The 18819-nt window shown below is 45.7% G+C and overlaps 9 protein-coding genes across 9 annotated transcripts; 5 read left to right on the plus strand and 4 right to left on the minus strand.

The window, feature by feature from the left end:
* Nucleotides 1-66: 66 nt before the first annotated feature.
* On the minus strand, nucleotides 67-804 carry N7469_006562 (acetoacetate decarboxylase family protein; the record flags this gene model as incomplete). Its single annotated transcript, XM_056645480.1, has 1 exon — nucleotides 67-804. The coding sequence occupies one exon, from the start codon at nucleotides 802-804 to the stop codon at nucleotides 67-69; it is 738 nt and encodes a 245-aa protein (XP_056498921.1).
* A 1919-nt stretch (nucleotides 805-2723) lies between these two features.
* On the plus strand, nucleotides 2724-5108 carry N7469_006563 (Zn(II)2Cys6 transcription factor; the record flags this gene model as incomplete). The annotated part of the gene is made up of 7 exons (XM_056645481.1): nucleotides 2724-2884; nucleotides 2944-3714; nucleotides 3765-3831; nucleotides 3882-4071; nucleotides 4130-4310; nucleotides 4366-4524; nucleotides 4601-5108. The coding sequence occupies 7 exons, from the start codon at nucleotides 2724-2726 to the stop codon at nucleotides 5106-5108; spliced, it is 2037 nt and encodes a 678-aa protein (XP_056498922.1).
* A 330-nt stretch (nucleotides 5109-5438) lies between these two features.
* On the plus strand, nucleotides 5439-6967 carry N7469_006564 (Zn(II)2Cys6 transcription factor domain-containing protein; the record flags this gene model as incomplete). The annotated part of the gene is made up of 3 exons (XM_056645482.1): nucleotides 5439-5495; nucleotides 5551-6276; nucleotides 6338-6967. The coding sequence occupies 3 exons, from the start codon at nucleotides 5439-5441 to the stop codon at nucleotides 6965-6967; spliced, it is 1413 nt and encodes a 470-aa protein (XP_056498923.1).
* Nucleotides 6968-8326: 1359 nt separating this feature from the next.
* N7469_006565 (DUF2406 domain-containing protein) lies at nucleotides 8327-8750 on the plus strand (the record flags this gene model as incomplete). The annotated part of the gene is made up of 3 exons (XM_056645483.1): nucleotides 8327-8444; nucleotides 8500-8583; nucleotides 8641-8750. 3 exons carry the CDS (start codon nucleotides 8327-8329, stop codon nucleotides 8748-8750), a joined length of 312 nt encoding a protein of 103 aa, XP_056498924.1.
* Nucleotides 8751-10477: 1727 nt separating this feature from the next.
* Nucleotides 10478-12262, plus strand: N7469_006566 (glycoside hydrolase family 72 protein; the record flags this gene model as incomplete). Its single annotated transcript, XM_056645484.1, has 5 exons — nucleotides 10478-10552; nucleotides 10607-10644; nucleotides 10702-10727; nucleotides 10774-11502; nucleotides 11556-12262. The coding sequence occupies 5 exons, from the start codon at nucleotides 10478-10480 to the stop codon at nucleotides 12260-12262; spliced, it is 1575 nt and encodes a 524-aa protein (XP_056498925.1).
* A 268-nt stretch (nucleotides 12263-12530) lies between these two features.
* N7469_006567 (FAD-dependent oxidoreductase) lies at nucleotides 12531-13793 on the minus strand (the record flags this gene model as incomplete). The annotated part of the gene is made up of 2 exons (XM_056645485.1): nucleotides 12531-12772; nucleotides 12827-13793. The coding sequence occupies 2 exons, from the start codon at nucleotides 13791-13793 to the stop codon at nucleotides 12531-12533; spliced, it is 1209 nt and encodes a 402-aa protein (XP_056498926.1).
* Nucleotides 13794-14130: 337 nt separating this feature from the next.
* On the plus strand, nucleotides 14131-15264 carry N7469_006568 (alpha/beta hydrolase; the record flags this gene model as incomplete). Its single annotated transcript, XM_056645486.1, has 3 exons — nucleotides 14131-14425; nucleotides 14479-15144; nucleotides 15197-15264. 3 exons carry the CDS (start codon nucleotides 14131-14133, stop codon nucleotides 15262-15264), a joined length of 1029 nt encoding a protein of 342 aa, XP_056498927.1.
* A 332-nt stretch (nucleotides 15265-15596) lies between these two features.
* On the minus strand, nucleotides 15597-16750 carry N7469_006569 (uncharacterized protein; the record flags this gene model as incomplete). The annotated part of the gene is made up of 3 exons (XM_056645487.1): nucleotides 15597-15901; nucleotides 15959-16184; nucleotides 16238-16750. The coding sequence occupies 3 exons, from the start codon at nucleotides 16748-16750 to the stop codon at nucleotides 15597-15599; spliced, it is 1044 nt and encodes a 347-aa protein (XP_056498928.1).
* A 354-nt stretch (nucleotides 16751-17104) lies between these two features.
* N7469_006570 (uncharacterized protein) lies at nucleotides 17105-18756 on the minus strand (the record flags this gene model as incomplete). The annotated part of the gene is made up of 7 exons (XM_056645488.1): nucleotides 17105-17149; nucleotides 17202-17250; nucleotides 17304-17389; nucleotides 17437-17502; nucleotides 17560-18233; nucleotides 18282-18540; nucleotides 18589-18756. 7 exons carry the CDS (start codon nucleotides 18754-18756, stop codon nucleotides 17105-17107), a joined length of 1347 nt encoding a protein of 448 aa, XP_056498929.1.
* Nucleotides 18757-18819: the final 63 nt, after the last annotated feature.

Consider the following 18819-nt stretch of genomic DNA (forward strand, 5'->3'; position numbering starts at 1 on the left):
CTGGATAAACAATTATTTTTTTCTCAACTAAATGATCACATAGCGCTCCTAGCATCGACACTACGATTATAGTTGAAACACCTTGGTAGGCAGACGGATCGCAAGGGATGCATTCCGCAGTAAGTTCGCCGTTCCGTATCGAATAACTTTGACTTCATGCATTGGATCGAATCTTGATGGCTCTGGGAAGCAGATAGAACCAGAGCCTTGCCAAACTTCGCTTGCGTCCATACTGATGTCTACTGGAACTAATTCCTTGACGGACGGACGCTGATCCGAAACCACCGAAGGGATGACTCGCAAATTTAACCCCTGGATCGTGCTCTCAACCGTGCCCTTCAATTTCTGTTCGGGCTGGAAACCAACTTCAACAATCTTTTGACCTGCAGGTCTCTCCACGTAACCGTGAACGATCGTCGATCCAGTTTTCAACACTAATGCCACGTTCCCCAATTTCTTGGGGAAGCCGAATTGCTCGCGACCACATAAAATTGGCGAGTCATTGTCCAGTATGAGTGAAAGGAAGTAGTCAAACGTATCGCCGTTGTATTTGACTTTGACTGAGTGAACATACTCATTGTATGGGCCGAAGGAGGTCATTCTGTGCTGCAAGACCATCACTGATACCTGTGGCTCGTCCTCAAGTTCTAGCATATCCGGCACGAGATGACGCACACATTGGAACGATGTTTGATAGGTAACAGTGAGAACAGTTCCATTTGTATAGTCGCTGCCATCCACGGGATACGGAGGAGCGTACTGTGGGATGGACGTATTGGATACTGAGAGCGAGCCAAATGGCATTTGGAACTACTAATAGGGATAGTTAGATACGGTGGAATAGCAAAATTTTTTCAAGACAGGCTATGAGGAATAAATGTTCGGGATGGCAAAAGAATAAATACATTTTCAAGACTGCTGAAGAGGTCATATCCCGGAGCCAATTATTCTCACCGAAGGTCAGGCCACACTAGAAAACCATGGTAATTATACAAAAAAACCTCTCTGATTTATATGGCCAGGTCTAGATTAAACACCGTTCATGAGAGTTTGGTAAACTGCGCATAGGAACTTGCCGGCAAACTATGTAGCTTTAGTGTCAGCCGACTCGCAGAGCTGATGACCTCATCAAGAATATACTAGTTAACTAACGTTACTTTAAAACCAAATAGACTTTAGCTCCCAGATTTCTTCCTTGTGTCAAGCAAATCTGGGTTCAATCGCTGGTTCAACCAAGCCATGAACCAATGTCATAAACACACTCGTTGGCCTTTGGCCTTTCGGTTCGTATTTGAAATCAAAACTGAACTATTTTGAAATATTTCTTGAATAAAAGAAAGAAGTACTCCGTACAAGAGTGTGGACGTTTAATTGATTTCGAGAACTACTATATATTAATTTCGTATAAAATACACCACAGATAGTACTGAGAACGTATTGTAAAATACATCGACTCTTGTAGAAAGCGGTCTAGATATCAATGTACTGGAGACAATGCTCAATCAGACTGCGAGTTCGGACCTCGCATATTTAGGATTTATTTTCCTGGAATCAAATCGAGAGAAAGTGAGATCCAACTGGGTTCGAAAATTACTGTATGCCGATGGTTCATTTCGTTGTTACAGCTAGGCACAAGAAGAGCATATAGACTCGCAAAGTAAGCAATGAAGATTTGGTGGGTCTGTGGGGATTGGGACATAGCAGCGTAAGCAAGGGCATATTTCTGGTAGGAGAGGAAGCAGGGATAGTCGACAAGCGGGGCATCTTGGTGATTGGGTGGTGGTAGACAGACGTACTTGACACCCACAGCCAGAGCGAAGCCGATTAGATAACAAGATGGTAATATAAGATCAAGGAAAGAGGGGTAAGGAAAGAGAAAATATGTGAAGAGAAAATTATAGTGTCGATAAACGGTACAGCGTTGCAATACACTGGAGATCAACAAGCAGAAGAGGAAGCAATCAAATCCGCGTAGCATGCAGAAATAGGCGCAAATAACCCTACAACTCTTAAGACAATGGATTGTCTTAGGATTCCAGGGCTATTTAGATTGTATGGATACAATCTAATCCAAAGAAAGCGACAATAATGCAAGTACCACGGACAACAGGAGCGAATCACAGAGGAACATGGTAAAACAGTCTATATATGGTTATCTCTTTTCGCAACGTCTCGCGCACACGTACATCCCTGTTTACTAATTCCCTTTCTCTCACTTCGTTCGTTTCAGGGCGTGGATCAGGTATTCCAATAAATATCACAAGTTGTGACAGATACAGATGAATCTTTAGGTAAAGATGGATCTTCTCCAATCTTTAAATGTCTCCTTAACCCGCAAGGGCTTGCGGCAACTCCAGTTGCCTAAGATTGATAGATGTTGTTTCTCAATATATATATATCTGGTATCTCGGCTTGGAGGGTTACCCGACACACTCCCCAATTCAACTTTAGCTTGAAGTAGACGCGTAAGTTTATATTTTTGATAATTAATATACACAGCCATATAATCCTAGGCCTTTGTTCAACTAAAAATCAGTATTTCAAGTTAACAGATGTTTCTGCAAGGTTCAAGGTGGATGATGGCGGAGTATCAAATAGCCGAATCGGCATGTAGCCGACTTAAACGATTGAAATAACCGAGCGAAGCCGAGTCAAACTGCTCTATTCTAATGTAACTCCATTTACCCCACAACTTCAGGAAACAGCCTATCTCAATTATCATAATGGCGAGCACGACTTCCGAAAAGCCACGTCTACGTGCAAAAAAGGCATGTTTGGCCTGTAATTCGCGGCGTGTGCGATGCAATGTGCTTGAGATGCAGCCATGTCGCAACTGCGTCGCTTGGAATCTAACTTGTGAGCTGGGAGTATCGCGGCGTGGAAAGTAAGCAAACACCCAGTCATTATTTTAAAAAGTATATATATCAATCTATGGTCCGTTAGGTATCCAAGACGCAAGAAGAATGATTCCGCGAGTGTTGCCGAGACATCTCGCGTAGAGAAGGTTGCACCAGAGACTCAATCCTTGCAGTCGGAGCATCTACAAACTCGATCAACTGTCTATACACCATCAGTGAGACCTAGTGTCTCAGAGAATGCCATTCATAAAACCGTCTTTCTCGGGGAATCGAGCCCTTTGACATGCGTTGTAGATGAAGGCAGACGATCACCAGACAAAGGGTATGCATGTGGAATCCAAAAAGGTCGACTACATTATTCTATTTCTGAAATTTGCGACGGGGAATCCGGAGAGACTTCACTGGGAGGACAGCGCAAATCTTTGCAAGAGAGACTCATACGCGAAAGTGCATTGGTATTTCCATCTCCCACCATCTGCGATGTTCTTCTTCAAGCATACTTCGAGTGGTTCCATCCTTGCTTTCCCATCCTGGATCGTCCGCAAGTTCATCGTGCTTACCAAGAGAACACGATATCACCTCTCCTTCTTCAAGGAATGCTGTTCATTGGCGTGAGTCTCTGTTCGGATCTCGCACTGAAAACGACTGGCTTCACAGATCGATATCAAGTGAAGGGTGTCTTTTATCAGCGCGCTAAAGAGATTTATGATGCTGGATGGGAAACAGACACAATAATTAAGTTACAGTCATTGTTCTTGATGAGCTTTTGGCGAGGTGGACCAACTGAAGAGCGAGATGTGCGTTTTTGGCTGGGAGCTGCTACTGATTTAGCACAAAAGAAGGGAATGCATGTGATGTGAGTAATTCGAGCCATCATTCTTCTCAAGGCAATGTCTGACGATGTAGGTCAAAACTTTCTTTTTTGAGCTCGCGCGACCAGAAAATTTGGAAGAGGATATGGTGGGCTTTATACGTGAGTTTTCCCTGCATAACAAACACTCTTCAGTTAGTAACATCCTTTAGGTTCGCGACCAACAAACATCTGCTGCATTAGGTCTACCATCGAGGATTCGCGATGAAGACTGCGAAGCAGCGGAACTAGAGCCGTCTGACTTTGAAGAAGTCGATGTGACTGCGTTCAGCGAGGTGTTTCGAAAACCGCCAGCTGCGCATGTCAACTATGTGATTGGCATGGCTCAACTTGCAAAACTATGTCAGTATCCGCTTTTAACGATCATGTCCATCGAATATCTCACTTACCTCGCGAACAGTACGAGAAGTTGTCACCAGTCAATATCTGCCCGGTCGATCGAAGCTAGACAATCCTCTTCGTCCAGCTCTTCATGAAAAATTGGTCAAATGGGAATCAATTTTACCACAAGAGATGCACTTTCATTCATCTTCTACTCGACAGGTGACTTATCTGGTCGGAATGCTTCATATGGCCTATAAGTATGCACGTATCTCGGTCGTCATCCAACCCTGGAGTTTTGCTAACTAATCATAGTAATTTGTACGTTCTTCTTTATCGACCGATTTTCCTACAAAACCCAAATACATTGATGAACCCAAAAGGCAACCTAGCCTTGGATGCAGCCACAAGAAGTACTCGCATCTTGGAAGATATGTTGTCTGAGAATTTGGTGCAACATGGACTGGTCCATCTGTGAGTGCTCAACTTAACCCCCAGAACCACTACAGTACTGCATTCGTCCTAAGATCGCCACTGACCAACATTCAAGTATTACGCATACCTTCTCAGCCTTATGTCTCCATACAATCCATTTCGGACGAGTAACTGGTACAGCCCGCAAACTGGCCGAACATAGGGCAAAATTATGTCTTCTCGGTTTAAAGGAGCTTCAAAAATCTTGGGACTTGGAAAACTGGGTCTTGGATTTATTCTTCCGGTGCTTAGATGATCGAATGGCAAAGAATCTAAGATTAGCTGAAGGTGGGCTTCCTTCAACGCTTTCTAGTGATACTACCAAGGGCTCGCCGATTCCAGATTCCCCATCAATGAATATGCCTTGCGGAAGTAGTGTTCAGCCTCTTTCTCCGGCATCCAACGAGATACTTTCAAACACACAAGCTCCTTTATTGAATCAATCCGAGGAGGCTGCAATCAACATGGACTGGTACGAACTATTCAACACTGAGGGCGAGGATGTTATGGGATTAGCAGGTTCATTAACGAATCCGGACTATCTCAACCCACAGAACCTGGAGTTTCTGTACAGATTTCTCTGATTTTGAGATAAATCATGCAATGTTCAAGGCCAAGAATCATACTCCATCAAACGGGTTCGTCTTTGATTAATACAGCCGAGGCTAGCGGGGCACTAGTGCTGTCGCCTCGGAGCTGAATGCTTCTTGGCTCTGAAATCACAGCCTTGTCTGAGTAATGCCAGGTGGGGATTCTTGCAATTGACAACGGACAAAACCTGAACGAAGAGTGCAAAATACATTCATACATTTCACATCTACCCTCGCACTCGCTTTTTATTTTTGCTTTTCTACCCACTCTTTTCCCGCCTCCGTATATGCTAGTGATCGACCTGCTAGCCCCAGAGCGGACCTATGGCTGGCCCACCACGTAGCAAAGGCTGTTTGGCATGTGTAAAACGCCACGTTAGGGTATGTCATACCCATCCACGAGGCCCGAGACATTGTTCTTCTAACGGAGATATAGTGCGATGAGGCTCGTCCTGAATGCGAAACCTGTCAGAGACGCGGAAAACAGTGCCCTGGATACGAACGAGAGCGCAGATTCGTCGTTTACGACTTCCCACCTTCAAATGGATATTTTCCAGCCAAGAATACGCCAAGACATTCAAAGGGGCGATCAACACATTCGCGATTATCATCGTCTTCGTCGTCGTCATGCGAGTCCACCGAAATTACCTCAGACCTTCAACGACAACCTGTGAAACGCGTACGTCCACTAGATATATCCGTTGATGTAAGCGTGGCCTCAAGCTTGGCAGCGGGAGTATGGAGACTCCAATATCGTCAGTCGATTTTTGCGATGATGGAGGGTAATTTAGCCCCGGTCCATAATGCATATTCTCAGCGGCTGGACTGGAATTGGGCCGTTGTACTACAGAATCCACATGGAAACGGACACAGTGCTGAAGAATGGGCATTTCGCTGTTTGGGTGTTTACCAAATCGGTCAAATGAACGGGGATAGAAAACAGATCCTTGCAAGTCGCGAAATCTATGGTCGTGCAATTCGTGAGCTCTCACGAGCATTGAGTATCCCTTCACTGGCTCTGTCAGACGGGACATTATCCGCTGCGATCATTCTTGGGGTTTATGAGATCCTAAATGAGGACGGGCATTCATATTGGGTAACGCATTCAAATGGAATTCAGACTCTTTTTTCGTCTCCGAGGGCCCAGAGCACATATCGATGGGTACGGTCGGACATTGTATTTGTCCTTTCGATCATGGATAGTCTTCGGGGCCCTAATCAAGGCTGAAAGATGTTTCCTCGAAGATGAAGAATGGGCAGAGATGGGCCGCGAAACAATGAGACGAGAAAAGAAATTAGGCAAGGAAAGCCCTGTAGCAAATCTGTCTGAGTCGGCCTTCCAAGATATAGCAAGATGCCCTGGGTATCTAGCCCAGACAAAGAAAATAGTATCGTCTACTACTCGTCAGCCTCAAAAGGAAAGGAGAAAGCTTGCCGAGCGAATAAGAGCAAGTTCGCGCACGTTGGAGGCTATCAAAAGGGATCTCATAGCTGGTCTGAATACAAGCCAATTATCCACTGGAGGTCAATTCGAGAAATTTATGGGAGCAATGCCCATGGAATCCGCAATTTCTATGGCAGAGTATTCAATCGAGGGAATTGCATCCGCGATCAAGTTCCTCCAAAAACTGCTTGTAGCTCTTGAACATGGTCAATCTCAATCGCCCTCCATTCGAACGGACAAGGGGAATACTGGGTCTATTGCCAATAACGACAACCCGATGGCATCCAAACCAACTGTCGAAGAAATATCTCTTCCTTGCTTATCCGGTTGGGGACGGGACCCCAAAGAGGTTGTCTTCGTACGCGTGGCACTATCAATGGGGATGATGGTCGGGCCCCCAGAGTTCTAGAACAGAGCAGTACTACGTTCAGCCAATATTAAATGCAGCTGGATGATCCCGCAAACGGATGAACAAAGTACGAATAGTATTTCTCTGTTTCTTTCGTCCGCAGAATTACCCGAGAGTATAGTATTATACAGTTATCCTCATACATCAACACACAATTCATATATCACTACAAGCGATTTCATTTGCTTTTAAAAATTACAAATATTCATAGACTATGTTAATCTGATCAACGCTAGACCTTCCCCATTATGATCCTCTGCCAAGATTAATTGTGTGTCGTCGCGTCTTGAAACTTGGCCGTTCACGGCCATCTTGATGAAATCCGGCTGCCTGAATATCTTCAACTTTTTCACCTAGGAGGGTCCACTTATCTCAAACATGGCCTGTGCGCGATCCAATGCACTGCAATGCACAGAACTAATTCCGGCCGATGCTATCTCCAGCATTCCAGCGGGGCCAAATGTCATTTTTGTGTCAGAGCTCACATGCAAGGCATTTAATGGCGAGGATATTTACATTTGATTGGTTGGTCTGAGCCTTATGATGGTGGATTTCCTAAAGAAACATGGAGATATTACGGGGAAGGAATGTTTCCAATGGGTTCTGTCACATTTGTCAAAGCAATTGTTGGTCCTCAATATCCGCAAGGGGTAAATGGCTTTCCAGAATGGACTTGTACCTGCATGTGAAGCTTGGGTTTCCCCTGCAGGCACCATTTTTTTGAGGAACCAAAGGCTGATTGCTGGTTCGCCTCTCAAAGGATCCCGTCTGATCTTCGGCTCAACAGCGGGTACCTGGTCTTTATGGGGGAGTAGTGGAGAGTCAATTCGACCTCCAGCCACCCCTGCTTGCGTGTCCCCTTTGTCATGATAGGATCGATCGAAACTAAGCATTCTCCAATTACTTTAGGTGAAGCTTGGCCAGCCAGTGAGATCCTCGTATCTTCGCCGGAAAACGTCATAAGGGTCCTACACCTTGGTGTAACTGGCCAATGCTTGCTGATCACGATCGGCCTGATGGGCATCCGGTGCGATCCGTCAGTCTTGCCACAGCTTGCGTGATACGTGTGTGATTCGCCCGTCATCTATTCTTAGTCGGGGGAACTCGCGGCATGACAGCTTTGGGTCTTTAGGGTTCTGCTGTTTTCTGGATTTGCTATATAAACCCGGTGGTTTCTCAACTTTTCCGGAATTTTGAGTCATACACTTAGTGTACTACTACATTATTGTACTTCTTAAGATAATACTTCTTGAGATATTATCGCACTTCGCCAAATACTATTCTTTTAAGTGACTTGGTCTTTTACACACTACTCTTTTTAAACACTTCAGTCGACACTGAAGCAACACATTCTTCACAATGACCTCCGTACGATCATCAAGTGATCGCACTGGTTCAATCCAGTCCGAAGATCGTCCCAAGACATCTTTTCAATCTAAAGCCGACCCTAATCTGGCTCTGTACGAGGAGCAACCAAGTAAGTTCGATGCGTAGACCCGCAGAATACGATTATCCAGACTGACGCTTAATAGTGGCTGTGAACACTCAACCCGGTTCTCGCGATCAATTCTCCCTTCGCAGCGTACAACATCGAGACAGAGATGGCAACATCATTGGTAAGACCCACCTGTATCCTGATGCTATACAGCGAACGCAATCGCTGACGTTTCTAGTCGACCCTGACCGCTCCAATCCCACACGTAGTCGTCTCGAGCGACCCCTTGACACGATACGATCATTCGAAGCCGCTATTGATAACCACCGGAGGCAAGATCGGATGTGATTAAAGTCATATTATAATAATGGAGTTTCGCCGTTCAAGGTTGGGATGGGATATACAGAGGATATTTTGTTTCTCATTTTTATTTTTATTTTTATTGTTTATCTTTTGTGAATTTTGATGGCCCGGAATGTATGACTATTGTGATTATCGAGAGCTCTTCGGGATTTGAATATACGAACAATCAATCACCTTCTGAACTTCGCGATTATTCTTCCATTGGAATTGTAAATATACTTCGGCTTGAAATTTTCCCAGTGGCTTGGTGTTTCGGCTATGCGTCCACGAGCGAACTTCGCTCGTGGATGTATAACAACATTAGCATCAGCATCTAATAACCAGAATTTTCTAGACCTCGTGTCTCAGTGAGAGTCTAATTCACTGCTGGTCGCTGACTGTTGAGAGATAATGTCCAGCCTGCACTGCTTGCAGCTTGAGGTGTAAAATTCAGCCACAAGTCGTCATAGTAGATGATATGCAGATATTTCCCCGGATCGACTTTCTTGGCATTCAAGATCGATCTTCACATCTAATCTTCCGAACAATTCGAGAATGGAGAAGCCTGCGCATGCGGAAAGTGACCGGCACCATATAAAGGACTGATTTGAAAACTACCAATCAGACCAGGGGCAAGAAGAAATTCCCCATTTCTAATAAAATCATCTATCCACCGAGACTGATTTATTAGGACTCAGCGTTATTTTTGTGGATTCCTCACGAACATTAGCCTTGTAACTATAGCAAACATCTCCGAGTATGCTCACGGTGAGAAGTGCAACTATCTATCATCCATTGTTGACAGTACAATTTCGACATAATATTGCTGAAGCTCTAAATTTGCAATAGCTATTATTTCACTCATTTCAACACCTCTGAATTAAATATAAAATTTCACTCAGAATTGTGAATCAAAAGTGCGCGGCGCAAAATCGAGGGCCACGCACTGCCGACGCCATCCCAGCTAAACGCCCCACTGCACCGCGTCAGCCGAAGAACATTTTCAAATATCACAGAAATTCCTCCAAAAAATTTATCCAACCGACCACTATGTCTCACGGGTAGAAGGTAAGCTCAAGAATGTCTTGGATGATCTTCATTACGTTTGACATCTCGAAAAATAGGTATGTAGCCAGATGGTGAACAATCCGCACCGCCTCATGGATACATCGAACGAAACCGGTCCAACGCTTGCGACGCACTAAGCAGCACTAGTCTGCAGAAAGTTGGAATTCTTCGAGTTAAGTGGAGTTAGATTGATTGGCTACTATCGATTGTTCGGGACTAGTGAACCGACTCGTCTCTAAATAAACCCTATCAATGCCGGTTGACGCGGTCCCATCGTCTCCAGCCAGGAAAAATTGACATCCGCCAGGCCATCACTAGTCTTTGCGAAGCACCGGTGCTTTATTTGGTCATTAGCTCGGTGGATGCTCGTTGGGCCGGTTGTACGCGTCCTCTCATGTTGTCAGGGGCAAGGTAGCAAATCAGGATGATAGGAAACATACTGGAAACTATTAATGGACCTGGGGAGGTAAAGTCAACCGGGTATTTCTTCTCTTTCAATGTTGATTCCAACTCTCTCCGGTTCTTATCAATCGTTGAAATTCATTCGTTTAATCACCAACTTCATCTTTGTCCTTCTTTTTCAGACTGAGTTGTTCGTGGAGGTGTCCTCCGTTCACTCGTTCTATATACTCGGCGTTTAATAAAAGCATCAAAACACTGTCATCATGAAGCTGTCTTTGCTGTCGCTGGCGACCTTTGCCACAGGCGCCGTGGCAAACCTAGACCCTGTTATCATCAAGGTAATATCGCAATGTGATTGAAAATAACACTGGAAATTTAACCGTCTATCCCAGGGCTCCAAGTTCTTTTATTCTAGCAATGACACTCAATTGTAAGTTTTCCTCACGCATGATAATGACAGACCTGAATAAATGCTAATAATTTACAGTTATATGCGCGGTGTTGCCTATCAATGTAGGTGCATTGATATCCCAGTCAAGACATGATACTGACCTAACAGACTCCAACAACGAGGATCCCCTGGCTGATGCCACTGCTTGCGAGCGTGATGTTCCTATCTTGAAGGAACTGCGCACAAACATTATTCGGACATATTACATCAACCCCGATGCCGACCACACCAAGTGTATGAAGCTTCTCTCGGATGCAGGGATCTACCTGATCTCCGATCTTTCTTCCCCGAACGTATCTATCAACCGTGCCGATCCCGAGTGGCAGGTTAGCCTGTACTCTCGCTACACCAGTGTCATCGATGAACTCCAGCAGTATAACAACACCATCGGTTTCTTTGCCGGAAATGAAATCTCCAACACCGTGGCTACCACCGATGCCAGCGCTTATGTCAAGGCTTCTGTTCGTGATATGAAGAGTTATATCAAGCAGAAGGGATATCGTAGCATGGGTGTCGGATATGCCACTGCCGACGTTTCCAACATCCGCGTTGAACTCGCCAACTATCTTGACTGTGAAGAAGAAGACCAGGCCATTGACTTCTGGGGATATAACATCTATTCCTGGTGCGGCAACTCAAACTACAAGGATTCCGGTTACAAGGCCAGAACTGAGGAATTCCGCAACTACACTGCCCCCGTCTTCTTTGCTGAGTATGGATGTAATGATGTTACACCTCGACCATTCACGGAAGTGAAGGCCCTTTATGGTGACACCATGTCCGAGGTTTGGTCTGGTGGTATTGTCTACATGTACTTCCAAGAGACCAACAACTACGGTATGCCAAATGATCATTGCCATCCGAATAAACTTACTGATTCTGTTCAACAGGTCTTGTCTCCGTGATTGACAGGACCAGCGTCAGCAAGAGACCGGATTTTACTTCTTACTCCAATGAGATTGCTAGCGCGACTCCCACCGGTACCAATAAGGCTTCCTATACTCCAACCAACACAATCTTGCAAAGTTGCCCTACTGTCGGCTCGAGCTGGTTAGCCCACGCTACTCCCCTTCCTCCTACCCCCGACTCCAACCTGTGCGGCTGCATCTATGATCAGTCAGCTTGTGTTGTCAGCAGCGACGTTAAGGAATCCAAATACGGTACTCTCCTGGGCCTAGTCTGCGGCAGCACCGATTGTAGCGGTCTCAACTCGAACTCTACTACCGGCAAATATGGTGCTTACAGCATGTGCGGTGTTAAGGATCAGCTTGCATTCGCCTTGAACAAGTATTACAGCGAGCAGAACGAACACTCCTCAGCTTGCAGCTTCGGCGGCTCTGCCACCCTCAAGTCTACCACTGCTGCCACTGGTACTTGTTCTTCTCAGATCAAGGAGGCCGGCACTGCTGGTACGGGTACCGTCACTACTGAGGCTACTGCTACTTCTGGCTCTGGCTCTGGATCTTCCTCGAGCTCTACTTCGTCTAGCGTCGCTGCCCCCGTCAGCCTTCACTCCAGTGTGTCTTTCGGATCATTCCACGTTGCTGCCTACGCTGCTACTGCTCTCTTGGCTGGTGTTGGCATGATTGCTCTGTAATTTTGAAGATATATCATAATATCTACCGAGTTGGCTTCTTGTTTTGGCTCGGGGAATCTTCATCAATGGCCCGGCTTAGCATTCCCGAGTCGTATATACAAGATAGTGTATCTTCGGTAGAAATAGATATGCGCATGCCTTTCAATTTACAAAATCTGCAATTGTCATTCTCTATGAAAATTTCCATTGAATTTCACGATAAGTTTACAGATGATCAAGTACTCGGATTTGGTATATAGTAATAATATTGAAACATTGACTGCCGGGGCTATTCCCCTACAATCGCCCTCTTGGTGAGAATGGCAGATGTTTCATCCAACCTCGTCCAATCGTGTGCATCTCGACAAGCCTGTCGACTGAGCCGTACGGCCCGACTCGTTCGCTTCCTCATTTCACTTTCAAACCCACTGATCGCATCAGATGCGGGTGAAGTTCCGTTATATACTGCTTCAATGGCTGCTGCTAGATGAAATGCGTCCAGTAAACCGTGATTGGCTGCTTCTCCCCGGTCTATAAATATGCTGTTAGTGGCTGGTCAAGTGTATGGTCTCTGATGACACTTACACATTGTCATCGCATGTGCTGCATCTCCAGCTAAAGTAACACGCCCATCATGATTATCCCATTCCAGACATTCCCAATCTGCCAACTTGATTTCGGTAACAGGAGTTCCAGAAGGAATCCGATCGACGGCTTGTTGGAGAAATGGGACAAATCCTTGAGATCTTCTCTTCATATTATCCAGTCTGGCCTCATCTGTGTCGGCCACCCGATCCTCTGGCGTATTCTCCGGCCAAGACATACAAATTTGAGCTCTATAGCGCTCTGCGTTGGCCCCCGCGGTGCCATTCACTTTTGGTGTTTCCAGCATCGAGAACCAAAAGAAAGCCCCGGTTGGAGGATGACACCCCTGGAATAACAACGGGTCCATCTCACGCAACGGTTTAATTTCTGTAGGGGTTAGGTCGACTGCCACTCCAGTGAAATTGATCCCCAAAGGTACATTGTCAAATGCATCTGGTCGTAAGATCTGTCGCACCATTGATCGACTCCCCTCCACACCAATAACCATCCGCCCTGTCAATCTTGTCTCATCGGCGAATAGCAACTGAACTTTGGTTGGATCCTCAGGCAGATTCACACCAACGACCCGTCGACCCCAGTGAACATGATCTTCAATTCCATAAAGCAACGCTCGGCGAACCTTCTCCCGATTCACGCGCCATCGGACGCTCGGTGGGATTTTATATTTGGGCTCGCCAGTTTCGAGGTTGATAAACAAGAAATTGCCATTGTCGTTGAGTGCAACATCTGGATCAACTTGTACTTCTTGGATGCGTTTCAATGTCTCTTTAGGAAGCATCTTTTGCATATATTCTAAAGCCCAATGCAAGGTGATTGCCCACCCTTGGCCACGCGCATCGGAAGTCACATCACGCTCATATATTTCAAAGGGGATATTTCTTTGCTTGAGAGCTTGGCCTAATGTCAGACCGACAATACCAGCACCAACAATAAGAACGGGATCCATGACAGTAACTTGGACGTCAATGAGATATCCATACTGACCGTCGCAGTCTGCGCTTTTTGTGTCTAGAAAAGCCTCACAATCAACTTTATCAGAAAGCCGTCGCATAGATAACGTGCGGGGTCTTCAACTAATCCCGTATTCAGCGGCAGTTTTCCACGGTTCCCACTGGTTCTTCGGACCGTCGGCTAGTTGTTTAGGGCCAATCCGACGGCGGCGGGGCTGTTTCACGAAGATGTCACAGCAGGACTTGACAGATCATGGACAGAAGGAAAAGTGTGACGAGGATATAAAATATTCTCCAGCAACTTCACTTCGTCATTGCATCATTACTGTCAATATGTCTCACGAAGCCCTCAATCCCATTCACCCCTCTGTTCTCGACCACCTCGATCCGGTGTTTGTTGATCTTTACAACAAACACGTCGCTAATACTCCAGCTGGACCAATTGATCTGTCTGTTCTTCGCACAAAATACTCTGTGCTTTATTCGTACGGAACTGGTCCTGCTCCGGACTGTGCGCGGGTCTACGATAGCGAAGTATCTGGTCACAATGGTGATTTAATTCCAGTCCGCGTATATGAGCCTGCATCGCCGGGTCCATGGCCAGTACACATTGGTTTTCACGGTGGAGGTAACTCAACGCGATTCATAGATCTTAATTATAGGCTAATAAGTTTGTAACAGGCTGGGGACTAGGTGATCTCGATACCGAAGCGCATATTTGCAAACACATCTGCGTCAACGCCAATGTCTGCGTGATTGACGTGGATTATCGACTAGTACCAGAACATGCATTCCCAATCGGAGTACAAGACTCGTTCGCAGCTTTGAAGCACATATTTACTAAGGGCGCCGACCAATTTAAAATCGACCCAACACGGATTTCCCTGGGAGGTGTTTCTGCTGGTGCAAACATTGCCTTGGTTTGCGCTCACCTCGCTCGTGATGATAATATTCCTCTCAAGCTAGTCGCAGTTGGAACGCCAGTGGTGGACGATATCTCGAAATATAAGTCGGCAGCAGATGCACCATGGGAGTCAATGCATCAGATGGAACATGCACCTACGTTGAACTGGGCTCGACTAAAATGGTTCGATAATTTGAAATGGCAAAGTATTGCAACGGAAGGCTCTCTTCGAGAAGAGCAATTGGCTGCTGTGAAGTGGTACGCAAATATCCTCACAGCGCCTGACTTCACCAATCTTCCCAAGACGGTCATTTACACGGCTGGGTGTGACCCTCTACGTGATGAAGGAGAGGCATATGCGCGAAAATTGATTGAGGGTGGGAACGAGGTCATACAGAAGCGATTCAAAGGTGTTCCCCATCCATTTATGCACATGGATAAGGGTAAGTTTACTCAGTAGGCTTAACCACGATGGTATGCTAACTGTTGGTACAGATTTATGGCAGGCCAAAGAGTTCATCGAGATGACAGCAGATCATATCAAGGATACGCTTCATGGGTGAAGTGGGGGTCTTTCTAGTTGTTAGCAGAGTAATAGATCATTCATACGTTTGAAGCACGTTTTAAATACCCTCGGTACCTTTTATAGTAGATTATGATGCTGTGGGACGTAGCGGTCGCTAAGAATGCGAAGTGTTCCTATTTTATGTGTAAGCTAATGCGTTGTTCATGTCTTCGGGATATATTAATAGATGTTTCCGCCCATCAATAGCGAGGACTAGCTTTTTCTAAGAAACAGGATCGTTTACTGTGATGGCCCATGTAGTAGCCCTCGAATGCTGTAAGGGAATGTCCCATTGAAGATATTATCATAGATATTGTAGTACAAAAATGACTAAATCTTCGCCATGTCATATAACTGTTCAGCTAAAGGAACAATCGACTCTTTCAATCCCTTGAAACGAACTCCCAGCACTTTCTGAGCCTTTGAAGAGTCACAAGAATAATGTGTATGAGCAAGACGTTTTCCAGGCTCCCCAAGTGGAGCAAGATGTCTGTCTGGTAGCTGCGCACGAATAATATCGGCGATTTCCTGAGTATCGTACGATGCCTGTGTAACCAAGAACCGGTCGTGGCTCGTAGCGGCATAACTCAATACTTTCGTACTAACATTTGCAAGATCCTCAACATCTATCCAAACTAAATGAAAATGTCAATTATACGTGGTACCTTGGGGGCTTGGGGATAGCAGCATACCAGGAGCTTTGGTGGGAGGAATTTCTCCATCTCTACCCGCATTCAACACACTCCACACGATTTGATTGCTGGCATTGAGCTGCGATAAAGAGGAAATAGGATGAATCATCTTGCCGAAGACCATGCCAGGGCAGAGAGTGATCAGTTGATAACCGACTTGGTGGTCTCGGACATAATCCCATGCTGCCCGCTCGGCGACAACTTTCGAGGCTCGATATGCGATGGGCTGGATTTGTTAGCAAGAAAGCTTGAATAAATGGAGGTAAAGAGGAAGCGCACCACGGCAGAAGCATAGACACCATCCTCATACGTCAATGGACACCAATCCTGCTCAGTATACACTCGGCCAGGTTGAAGTCCCAAGCTCGCGTCGTAAACACTAGCAAAGCTGGACATAATTACAACCCTTCGGACTTTTGGTTGACTTCCAGCAGCCTCACAGATTACCTGTGTACCCTTCAAAGCCGGAATCATCAATTTTTCCTCGAATTCCGCGGGAACTGCATCATAATTGAAAGCCGATGCTAGATGCAGGACAGCTTCGCAGTCTTCCAAGGCCGAGGAGAGAGATGAAAGATCAGTGGGATCTGGCACGACAACAAATGATAGTCTTTCCAGCCTTTCCACGCTTGCTGAATTGAGTGATTTTCGAGTTGCGTCTCCTTTCTCTGCTGATCGAACTGTCGCTCGGACTTGATAGCCATCGCGAAGAAGGGCGGCGATACAGTGGGCAGCGATGAAGCCGTTACCACCAGTCACAAGAACAAGAGATCCGGATTGAATGGGTGCCATTATTATCATGAGCTCATGATCCTCCAAATGAAAGGATTGAATAGATCATTCTTATATTTCATAACCGCACAGAGCGATCGGACAAACCCACCCGCTGCCGTCGGATAGATAGTGGAGTCCAAGCACCGCACTTTGGTCTGCGTTATTGAATGTCCCTTTGACTACATTTAGAATGTCTACGCGACAAAAGAATTGATTAGCCGGACTCTGAAAAACTCTCTCAATTTGATTCGCTATTAATTTACGAGTATAATCAATGGATTTATTCTCAAATGATCGTCCCAACCATCCCCGACTAAAGAACATAACGGAAATCCACATCATCATGAACGTCATGCGTATTGTTCTTGCAGCTTAGGCGAGCTTCCATTGCACTTCTTGCGGGAACTCCAAAGCGATCTGCTCTAGAGTTGCGACGTCCATATAAAAATCTCAAGCAAGTGGATACTACTATGGCCGCCGCGTTGACGGCGACCAAAGTGATCTTAGCTGGAATGTACCTGAGGAGGGGTCAGCACCGTATATTGAGTGAAATTAGTTCTTGGGATCTTACTGAGGTGCGTCTTTGGATTGAAATGTTTGAGGGCCAATGATGTTAGCAACGCTAAATGCAGCCGAGACAATCGCCGCTCCGGAAACCTGCTCAAGTTAGGTCTGCTTCAAATACAGTGGTGCGTCTATCTCACCTTCATCGTATATCCTTTGAAATTGGCACCGGTCCATGCATAAATTAAGGCGAGAGGAGCGACAGTCTGGAAAGGTCAGCTTTTTCAAGCAAGCAACGAGACAAGTATGACTAGGAAGAATACCGTGTTGACCAAATATATACCAGCCAGACAGCCACCTTTATTATCCGTTGGCAAGAAAGACATAAGGCATGATCCCAGAAGGGTCGGAATCAGCAGGATATCAATTGCGAGCCATCGGGAGAACCCTTTGGCAATGGCATAAGTAGAAGCCATCGTGGAGATAATGCTGACAATTCCAGAAGGCATATTCAACAAGGCGCTCTCCTTGGAATTATAACCAAATCCAAGAATCAAAATTGAGGAGAAAGTAGTAATCACACCACTGGGGATAGTAATCAGAATAGTCAATAAGACCAACAGCCAAGTCTGCAAGTCCGCAAATGCTTCTAGAACAGATCGCCATCGGAAGACTTTGACACCAACACCAGCCTGATCCTGTGAAAGTCTTTGAGCAATCCGTTCTTTTTCGGTTTCGCTCAGAAACCTCGCTTTGGCAGGGCTTTCCGGAAGAATAAAAAGTACGAGAGTCGAGGCTAGAATGTTCACAGCGCCGATAGCCACAAACATGATGCGCCATCCACCGAAGGAGAGATGGCTAGGTGCGTGTTGAGCAGCGAAGGAGATGAGACCGCCAATAATTTGACCCATTCCAAGACCACAGTACCAAAATCCGTATCGTGGTGTTGATTCTGCGCGAGTATACCACATACTCGTGTACATGGTAAGCGATGGAGCTATTGGGAGATTAGTTGGAGATATTAGAGAAGTTCTGTTGAAAATACCTATGACTGCCTCCATCATTCCCAGAAGAATACGAAGGGCCAGCATTCCAGAGAAGTTCTTCACGGCAGAGGAACAACACAGAATGATACCCCAGCATAGAACATTGACGCCGAGGACTTTGGAAACAGGGAATCGCTGTAGAAGTGCACCTTGAGGTATTTCTGCTAATGCATACGCAATGAAAAAAGCCGTTGCCAACCAGGAGAAGTCATTCCCAGACATTCCCAGGTCTCCTTGGAGGCCCATCACATTTGCGTACTTTGATAGTCAGTCATGCGAATGGCAACGGGCACAGAAAAGACACACATTGATCGAGATTTTATCAATCATCTGTAGAAAGTACGTGAAGAACATGATGGGCATAATCTGCCAATCGACCTTTCGAATAAGTCTCTTGTCGTCCATCGTTAGAGTGCCCAGAGAACAATCATCGGGTGAATTGAGCTTCACATCGAGTTCATCCTTCTTCTCCATTCTGAATAATAGTGATATTGGTTCAAAAACAGTCAGTTCCGAAACAAGGGAGTAATCATGCTG

The sequence above is a fragment of the Penicillium citrinum genome (assembly GCF_028827155.1).
Source record: "Penicillium citrinum strain IBT 23319 chromosome Unknown utg000006l:1.0-3011923.0:1.0-3012962.0, whole genome shotgun sequence".
Classification (NCBI taxonomy): Eukaryota; Fungi; Ascomycota; class Eurotiomycetes; order Eurotiales; family Aspergillaceae; genus Penicillium; species Penicillium citrinum.